This window comes from Leptinotarsa decemlineata, unplaced genomic scaffold, assembly GCF_025532065.1.
Source record: "Leptinotarsa decemlineata unplaced genomic scaffold, Ldec_3_MD MMD2_tig00000010_RagTag_RagTag, whole genome shotgun sequence".
Taxonomy (NCBI): Eukaryota; Metazoa; Arthropoda; class Insecta; order Coleoptera; family Chrysomelidae; genus Leptinotarsa; species Leptinotarsa decemlineata.
Genome location: NW_027412538.1, coordinates 8,054,488 through 8,065,063, shown reverse-complemented (window position 1 = coordinate 8,065,063; position 10,576 = coordinate 8,054,488). Strand labels below are relative to the sequence as shown.

Genomic DNA, 10,576 nt, shown 5'->3' with positions numbered 1-10,576 from the left:
TGCCAAAGAAGAGCCATATTTTTTTTAGTTTTGCTTATATGCGCACTCAGTATTTTTGACCATTTAATAAATTTTGTTGTAAGTTACATTCGTTCAATAATCACCCGTCAACTTTTTTTTCCCTAAAGCGATCTAAAAAAAAATTATTGCCATTTTTAAAAATATCCCTAAACTTTTCCGATGTGTGTATTAGGTATTGGTCCACCAAACTTATTCATAATATTATTATATTGACTTGTTTCTAATCTCTCATAGGCATCTAGATGCCTGTTGTTGTTAACTTGTCTAAGTGATCTTAATGAACTATAGTCTATGGAGTAGTTTTGTTGCAAAATATGATGGGCGATTGCTGACTTTTCTGGTCTTTCATATTTTGCGTGTGCTAAATTTTTATTATATCTTATTTTAATACATCTTTTTGTCTGTCCATAATATTTTGCATCGCAGTCCCTACTCGCACTATGAGATTGAATAAATAATTTGTCTTCCAAGACTTAAGTTTCATCAAACTTCAGTTTATGATTGCATAAAATGAAAACCAATGAATATAGGATATGAAAGTAAAGCTCACATAAAAAACTATTTTTATTTTTTCAATATTTCCTGAAGTTCCAGTGAAGTTCGACCTTTCGTTTCTGGTATCAAGCAATAAATAAAACACGTGCTCAATGCCATACACACAGAGAAAAACCAAAAGCAATGCGCCATTCCATGTCTTTCAAGCAAAATAGGAAAACCAAGGGTTACTAGGAAAGAAGACATGAAACAAGAAAAAGACCCCAACGAAAAAGCTATCGACATGATATTTGATGGAAAAATCTCACTGGTAACTGTCCAAGGTAAACCACTGAGGCCAAAACTGAAAACAATTATAAAAGATATGAGGGACACGATCGGTAACCAAAAAAGTTTTTCTCCTAGAGTGACATTTCCATCTTGCAAGTGGAAATAAAGTCCAAGTAAAGCCATAGATATTGAAGTTCCCGCTGATGAAATTAAAAGAAGCACTTTTCTGCCCAATTTTTCCACGATAGCAGCCGTGACGATAGTAGCCAGAACTTGAATAAAACCAATAAGAATGGTGGACAAGTTGGTGGGAATACCAGTTCCTGAAGCATCGAATATGGGGTCTAAGAAAGCAATGACTGCATTTATTCCAGAGAATTGTTGAGACATGAGTAATCCTACACTTATAACTAGAGATTTTCTCATGCCTTTGTCTTTGAAAATAATTGAAAGACCTCCGTGTCGTTCATTACCTTCTAATTCTAGTCTTTCAGATATGTTCAGTATCTCGGCTTGAACTTGGGCCTGACTTCTGTTTCGCAACTTTGTCAAGGCCTCCACTGCTTTATCATGACTTCGACTCCTTACAAGAAAAACGGGAGACTCTGGAATAAAGATACCAACAATAACAAGGAATAAAATAACTGGTAGAGCGCAACAGAGAGTAAGAACTTTTACGGACAAGTATGGTCCAATGAGAAAAACGTACAAGACTCCCGAGGTAAGGAACACTACCATAAGGGCTCCGACTCTTCCTTTGTTGTGGGTCTCTGATATTTCTGCTAAGTACATAGGAACAACGGCAAAAACACTACCCACCACTAATCCCATGAACAATCTCGTAACATAGAATAACCAGATGTCAGCAGCAAAGGACAAGATCAGTAGACACGCCAACTTTGGTATCGCAAGCGTAAGTAAAGTTCTCTTTCGTCCTAAGACATCAGCCAGATTTCCAGCAAACAAGGGACCAATTGAAGCTCCCAGGCAATACAAAGACGCAATCCATGATTCTTCTAATGGTGATATTGGTTTAGCCAATGGGTTTATTTCGGGATCGTTGTTCTTCAATAGAGGAACGACTGGAGAGGTCCATCCAAAGCCGCTGCCACAGGCAAATATCAAGACGTTAACTGAAAGAAATATTACAATTAGTTGAAAGAATCAATATAATCGACATTCAGAAAGAAATATAATGATATGCCATCAGTAATGTCAATCGAAACACGCAGGGCACTTTACAAGATTAGGCATCTGAAGTTTGAACAGATGTCGCCTCTGTTCGAAAAACATCAACACACTTTAAGTCAAGAAGTGTTGCTAACCACTAAACAGCACTGCTCTGTCAGGATGACGAGATCAGAGGCCGCGTAAAGCGTGGGCGACCACCCACGGCCTCACGGTGCAAAGGGCCTAGCGTCTCAAAACCGATAATAAATTTAAAAAAATATGTTAAATCCAAAAGTACACACCATGAATTTTATACGCAATGATTACATTAGAAAATTCTCAACCTAAAGATATTCCACTCTTCGGCATACGAAAGCATATGAATGAAAAATTAGCGAATATATTTCCTTTTCTGATAAATTGATGCATTTTTCCCACTTCAACTATTATTCGAATATCTATCGCCTTACTAGATCCCTTCGCGTACAGCACTGTAACTTCCACTTGACTGTGTCGATATGCTCGTGGTTAGTAATCGTAATCGAATGCGCTAGAAAATTTCGCCGGAATTCCATCGAAATCAGTAGCATTATTCGCGCTGCATCTAGAGCGGCAGCGAACATATTACATTCGCGCTACTCTCAGCATAATTGGTTTATGGCTACCAGTGGCGGCCGGCGATATTTTCTTTAGGGCACGATTTACAACACTATATTTTAATATAAAATTGAGTCATTAAAAATATTATCGTTTTTCGTTTCTAATCATCCGTTTTCATTTAGTCTTGCAACATTACTTAGCGTTAAGCTGCGCGGGGAATCCCCGGTCAGAGACCTCGGGACTTTCCCTTAATAGAAAGCCAATCAAAGTATCGTATGCAGACGCAGTCTTCCTTCACGTTCCTATATTGTAATTTCTAAAAGTATTGATGTGAGAATAAATGATTTTCTTTAAACAGAATTTTTTTACATGATTAAAAATTGTGTCTATCATTTGCTTCATACCTTCGATTTGTTGCACTAGAATCCACCTACTTTTTTATGCGTATTATATTGTATTAAACATATATTACGTTAGTAAAATACTAAAGTAGGTAGTGTACACAGTAATATTAGTATGTATTATATTCATCCAATTTTTATTCAAACGAATTAGTCCACTTCTTATGACTTAATTATACTGTATTTTTTGTTAACAAACAAAAAATACAGAACAAGGATCAAGCCACCCCAACAGACAAAACAACACAACGATGGACAGCATTTTCGTACGTAGGACACCAAACCAAAAAACTAATAAACGTCTTCAAACCACTGAACATCAACATCACATACAAGCCAAACACGAAGATAACTCAAAAATAAACAACTATGAAAAAGAAGAAGACAACGACCAAAACGGGATATACAGTATACAATGCTCGGACTGCAACAAATTCTATATCGGCCAAACCAAGAAAAAACTAATCCAAAGGTACAATGAGCACAAAAAGGCATACATAAATCAAATAGGATATAAATCAAACCTCGCAACACACGCCATACAAAACAAACATAATTTCCCCCCACCAGAGAACAAAAAACTCATAAAACGAGTCAACAAGAGAAACCGCATGGATATTTGGGAAAACTTGAACATTCATAAATTTAACAGTCATAAATCACTTATCGAGGAACAAGTACAAATCAAAACACAACAAGACCCCTAACACAAAGAAGAGTACCTGATGCAGTACAAATACAGGCAAATTTACCTAAAGTACCTGAAATACCCGAGTTGAGACGTTCTGACCGTATAAAGAGGCAGACGACAGGATGACAAGTTCAGTTTGAGGAGTGCCTAGAAGATGACAGTACGACCAGCTGTCGAAAGCGCTCACAGATAATTAATAGAAGATATAAAGCTTCAAATCCTTTTTGTAAAATTCAATATTAAAATACTGAAAATAAAGGAAAATTAGTTGCATCATTCAAAATATATATTTATATACACACATCGGAAAAGTCTAGGGATAATTTTAAAAATGGCAATATTTTTTTTTTTAGATCGCTTTACGGAAAAAAAGTTGACGGGTGATTATTGAACGAATGTAACTTACAACAAAATTTATTAAATGGTCAAAAATACTGAGTGCGCATATAAGCAAAACTAAAAAAAATATGGCTCTTCTTTGGCACCCCGAAAAACATCATAATACAAAAAAAATTGGAATCAGTACAAAGTATGGCCTCCACGCTGGTTTATTACGGCCCTACATCTATCGTACATCGACAAAATGAGATTGTCAATGTCTTGTTGAGGTACATTTGCCCATTCAGCGATTAAAAGCTCTCTCAATTGAAACGTTGTGTGAATGTTCCCCATATGCGGAGTATTTCTTCGTTGAAGCATGTCCCACACATGCTCGATGGGATTCAGGTCCGGTGATTGTGCTGGCCATGGCAATACATCAACTTCTTCGTTGGTGAGCCAGTCAGTCACTAGACGCGCGACATGTGGACGAGCATTATCGTGCATTAGGTGGAAGTTTTCACCAACAGCACCAGCAAACGGACGGACGATAGGTAGAAGAATGGTGTCGAGGTACTGTCGAGCTGTGAGGGAGCGATTTGGAAAAACGAGATCGGTTCTGCCTCCGATCATGATTCCGCCCCATAGCATTACTGTACCACCTCTGTATGTGTGGACTTCCTGGACGTGTCTCAAACGTTCATTATTTCCAGGTCGTCTCCACAGTCTTACTCGACGAGAATCTGGATGAAATCCAAATCTGGATTCGTCTGTAAACAAAACTGTGGCCCAATCATTTGCATCCCAGTTTTGATGTTCTTGACACCACTCTAATCTTCTACCGCGATTGCCTCTCGACAAAGGTGGACATCTAAGTGGCCTTCTGTTGTGGAGATCTGCTTCATGCAGTCGATTTCAGACAGTATCACGACAAATGGTTACCTGGTGCGTCTGCTGCAACACGTTAATCAACTCAGGTGCTGTGATTGTCGGTTGTCTTCTTGCGGTTAAGACCAAAAATCGGTCTTGAACTGCAGTTGTAGCGCGTCCTCACCCTGGATGTTGTTCGGCTGGACTGCCAGTTTCACGGAAACGCCGCCACAATCGACTGATAACACTTTGGGAAATCCCCAAACGAAGAGCTACATCATTTTGTCGCATGCCACCTTGAAGAAGCCCTACAGCTCTATTCATCTCAGCCAATGGTAAGTGATGGCGTTCCATGTTAAAGCACAATATTTCCAGTTTAATCGCTAAGCAAGAACTGCATAGAATGTACAAACTCGACACTTTCAGATTATTCATTTTAGCCGAAAGCCTACAGTTTGTAAAGAACTTGATAAAAGATTAGTTACCGTTTTTGCAGGCTTTGTTCAACCCATAGAAATCTTCAGGGTGGTCGAGTGTACCAATTTAATCGAAATTTAACGACTTCATGCATTTATTTTTATGATATTTATTATGTTATAAAAATATCCCTAGACTTTTCCGATGTATATATATATATATATATATATATATATATATATATATATATATATATATATATATATATATATATATATATAATTCCAATAAGAGGAGATATAATTTCAGGACAACTTCTCATCAATGTATAAACCTAAAATTGTTGTTGTTTTTTGTATATTTAATACATATTCCCAATCACAAGCACATATCTGATCTGATTCTGACACATTTGAAAAGATTAAAAAACAGCAAATAGTCATTAACTCACCTGATATTGCGGAAGTATATAAAAATACACTGTCCTTTGTTTTCTCACATTTCAATTGTTCCAAATCCCACTTCACAACATTCTTATTTTCATGAAAGTCTTTCTTGCCTTCGTCGTTTTGATTACTCATTTTCAGTCGCTTCTACAGCTTTTCTGTGTAATCAGTTGTAATGCCATTTTCCCTTATGCAGAAACTAGTCTGTAATACATTATGGATCAAGGAAGCAGTCTTTAATTTTTTTAAGAGCTCCCATTCTTGTGGCATGTGAATGTTTTCATTTCAATCGAAAAGAGGATGAGGACTATTACAATAATAAAATAACAACTCGGTTTTGAGCACTAATTGGGAATTACATTTTGGATGTAATTGAAGGTTTGAAAGGTTTAATTTTTGGAATTAGATCAAAGGAAACGTACAGGAAAACATATGACGAATAACGGCCAGGGTATTCTGTGAATTATGTCTTGGCCTTGAATTTCGGAAATGAAAATTTCGCAATATAGCAGAAATGAATGAGAAAAATTATCAGTAAAAAACATGTTTAAGTAGATACAAGCCTTTGTGCACCAGCTCAAAAAGATGAAAATAAATTTTAAATTAAATCAAACCCATCGACTCATAGTATTTCAGGTCAGATGGTAAGAGTACGACTCTACCGAACTCTGAAAACCTGATTCGGTCCCCAGCGGGGCAGGCACAAAGTATGTGATCTGCTGTTTCATCATTTTACAAACAGAGACGACACACACTGTCCTCCGACAGTCCGAGTCTCTGCATATGATGATTCAAATGACAATGGCCTGTAAGAAGGTCTGTTAGACATCGTAGTTCATTTCTACTGTAGTTCAACAGCTGTTTGGTATCAAACTTCGAAGGGTGAATAAACGCCTTGGTGTGAGACAATCCTGGAAGATTCTGCTAGAAGTTCATAAATCTTCTTGCCATTAAGGTGTTCAATCTTTGCTTGGCAAAGCCTAAAGCGATGCCAATGACAGGTTCTGGTCCGATGAAGCTGCTTGCAGCACCCTCCTTTGCAAGGGAGTTAGCAGCCTCATTGCCTTCCAGGCCAGTATAGCCAGGAATCCAGACCAGAGATAATCTGTTAAGTCTTCCTATCGAGGAGAGTGGTTTTTGGCAATTTGCCACCAATTTAGACCAGGCCAAGAGCTTCCAACGTCCCTTGACAGTCCGATAATATTTGTATTGACTTGTGTATGAGGTTGGATACTTCCAATCTCTTTGCGTCAAATTCCGCTTGAAATACAGTCGCATAGGTTCCTAGGCAGGTTGATATCTCTGTCCTGGGTGTGCGACTGTAAACACTTGCACCTGAACCGAATGGTGGTTTTGATCCATCTGTGAACCAAAAACTATCTGCTTTTAATATTTCCTTCTCCCTGAAGAACCAGTCCTCTCTACTCGGGAACAGTACTTTATAAGGCAGTTCGTAGTTGACAGTTGAAGTCATAAAGTCAGAGGTAATTTCTAGAATGCTGTGACTTCGTGTCAACCAACAGTCTGTTGCACTCTGCGTTAAGTTGATTTGTGCAGTTGGCAATGTGCACAAGTCTATATGCAGTCCATCAGAGACGGATACCCACACTTCTTTTCGTGGTTTCAAAGTAAACCGACCCGTAGCTATGAGGAATCTAGTATACCCCGGATGTTGTTGAAGGTTCTCTGGGATCCTTAGCTAACCTTAGCTATATGGCAATATGCACAAGTCTATATGCAGTCCATCAGAGACTGATACCCACACTTCTTTTCGTGGTTTCAAAGTAGACCGATCCACAGCTACAAGGGATCTGGTATACCCCGAATGTTGTTAAAGGCTCTCTGGGATCCTTAGCTAACCTTAGCTATATGGCAATGTTCACAAGTCTATATGCAGTCCATCAGAGACGGATACCCACACTTCTTTTCGTGGTTTCAAAGTAAACCGACCCGTAGATATAAGGGATCTGGTATACCCCGGATGTTGTTAAAGGTTCTCTGGGATCCTTAGCTAACCTTAGCTATATGGCAATATGCACAAGTCTATATGCAGTCCATCAGAGACGGATACCCACACTTCTTTTCGTGGTTTCAAAGTAGACCGATCCACAGCTACAAGGGATCTGGTATACCCCGAATGTTGTTAAAGGCTCTCTGGGATCCTTAGCTAACCTTAGCTATATGGCAATGTGCACAAGTCTATATGCAGTCCATCAGAGACGGATACCCACACTTCTTTTCGTGGTTTCAAAGTAAACCGACCCGTAGCTATATGGAATCTGGTATATCCCGGATGTTGTTAAAGGTTCTCTGGGTCCTTAGCTAACCTTAGCTATATGGCAATATGCACAAGTCTATATGCAGTCCATCAGAGACGGATACCCACACTTCTTTTCGTGGTTTCAAAGTAAACCGACCCGTAGCTATAAGGAATCTGGTATACCCCGGATGTTGTTAAAGGTTCTCTGGGATCCTTAGCTAACCTTAGCTATATGGCAATATGCACAAGTCTATATGCAGTCCATCAGAGACGGATACCCACACTTCTTTTCGTGGTTTCAAAGTAAACCGACCCGTAGCTATAAGGAATCTGGTATACCCCGGATGTTGTTAAAGGTTCTCTGGGATCCTTAGCTAACCTTAGCTATATGGCAATATGCACAAGTCTATATGCAGTCCATCAGAGACGGATACCCACACTTCTTTTCGTGGTTTCAAAGTAAACCGACCCGTAGCTATAAGGAATCTGGTATACCCGGATGTTGTTAAAGGTTCTCTGGGATCCTTAGCTAACCTTAGCTATATGGCAATATGCACAAGTCTATATGCAGTCCATCAGAGACGGATACCCACACTTCTTTTCGTGGTTTCAAAGTAGACCGATCCACAGCTACAAGGGATCTGGTATACCCCGAATGTTGTTAAAGGCTCTCTGGGATCCTTAGCTAACCTTAGCTATATGGCAATGTGCACAAGTCTATATGCAGTCCATCAGAGACGGATACCCACACTTCTTTTCGTGGTTTCAAAGTAAACCGACCTGTAGCTATAAGGAATCTGGTATATCCCGGATGTTGTTAAAGGTTCTCTGGGTCCTTAGCTAACCTTAGCTATATGGCAATATGCACAAGTCTATATGCAGTCCATCAGAGACGGATACCCACACTTCTTTTCGTGGTTTCAAAGTAAACCGACCCGTAGCTATAAGGAATCTGGTATACCCCGGATGTTGTTAAAGGTTCTCTGGGATCCTTAGCTAACCTTAGCTATATGGCAATATGCACAAGTCTATATGCAGTCCATCAGAGACGGATACCCACACTTCTTTTCGTGGTTTCAAAGTAGACCGACCCGTAGCTATAAGGAATCTGGTATATCCCGGATGTTGTTAAAGGTTCTCTGGGTCCTTAGCTAACCTTAGCTATATGGCAATATGCACAAGTCTATATGCAGTCCATCAGAGACGGATACCCACACTTCTTTTCGTGGTTTCAAAGTAAACCGACCCGTAGCTATAAGGAATCTGGTATACCCCGGATGTTGTTAAAGGTTCTCTGGGATCCTTAGCTAACCTTAGCTATATGGCAATATGCACAAGTCTATATGCAGTCCATCAGAGACGGATACCCACACTTCTTTTCGTGGTTTCAAAGTAAACCGACCCGTAGCTATAAGGAATCTGGTATACCCCGGATGTTGTTGAAGGTTCTCTGGGATCCTTAGCTAACCTTAGCTATATGGCAATATGCACAAGTCTATATGCAGTCCATCAGAGACGGATACCCACACTTCTTTTCGTGGTTTCAAAGTAGACCGATCCACAGCTACAAGGGATCTGGTATACCCCGAATGTTGTTAAAGGCTCTCTGGGATCCTTAGCTAACCTTAGCTATATGGCAATGTGCACAAGTCTATATGCAGTCCATCAGAGACGGATACCCACACTTCTTTTCGTGGTTTCAAAGTAAACCGACCCGTAGATATAAGGGATCTGGTATACCCCGGATGTTGTTAAAGGTTCTCTGGGATCCTTAGCTAACCTTAGCTATATGGCAATATGCACAAGTCTATATGCAGTCCATCAGAGACGGATACCCACACTTCTTTTCGTGGTTTCAAAGTAGACCGATCCACAGCTACAAGGGATCTGGTATACCCCGAATGTTGTTAAAGGCTCTCTGGGATCCTTAGCTAACCTTAGCTATATGGCAATGTGCACAAGTCTATATGCAGTCAATCAGAGACGGATACCCACACTTCTTTTCGTGGTTTCAAAGTAAACCGACCCGTAGCTATAAGGAATCTGGTATACCCCGGATGTTGTTAAAGTTTCTCTGGGATCCTTAGCTAACCTTAGCTATATGGCAATGTGCACAAGTCTATATGCAGTCCATCAGAGACGAATACCCACACTTCTTTTCGTGGTTTCAAAGTAAACCGACCCGTAGCTATAAGGAATCTGGTATACCCCGGATGCTGTTAAAGGTTCTCTGGGATCCTTAGCTAACCTTAGCTATATGGCAATATGCACAAGTCTATATGCAGTCCATCAGAGACGGATACCCACACTTTTTTTCGTGGTTTCAAGGTAGACCGATCCACAGCTACAAGGAATCTGGTATACCCCGAATGTTGTTAAAGGTTCGTTCTCTGGGATCCTTTGCTAACCTTAGACTTTCTCTGAGAGTTTTCATTGGCCTAAATATTGGTTTCACGTAAAATTCTCCCAATCCGGTCTGTAACATAGGGAACGCCACTTTGAATTATTTTTATTATATTTATCGTTCGTTTGCGGATTCTTGAATCGAATGTGAAACTGCTCACGAACGGCTGATTCGATTTACAAAAATGAAAGAGGGTTAGATAGAGAATTGAAG

At 39.6% G+C, this 10,576-nt stretch overlaps 1 protein-coding gene across 1 annotated transcript; it reads right to left on the bottom strand.

Moving 5' to 3' along the window:
• Positions 1-567: 567 nt before the first annotated feature.
• Positions 568-5,932, bottom strand: LOC111505104 (facilitated trehalose transporter Tret1-like). Its single transcript, XM_074171356.1, has 2 exons — positions 5,705-5,932; positions 568-1,919 (listed from the first exon to the last, which is right to left on the bottom strand). The coding sequence occupies exons 1-2, from the start codon at positions 5,832-5,834 to the stop codon at positions 586-588; spliced, it is 1,464 nt and encodes a 487-aa protein (XP_074027457.1). The 5' UTR covers positions 5,835-5,932; the 3' UTR covers positions 568-585.
• Positions 5,933-10,576: the final 4,644 nt, after the last annotated feature.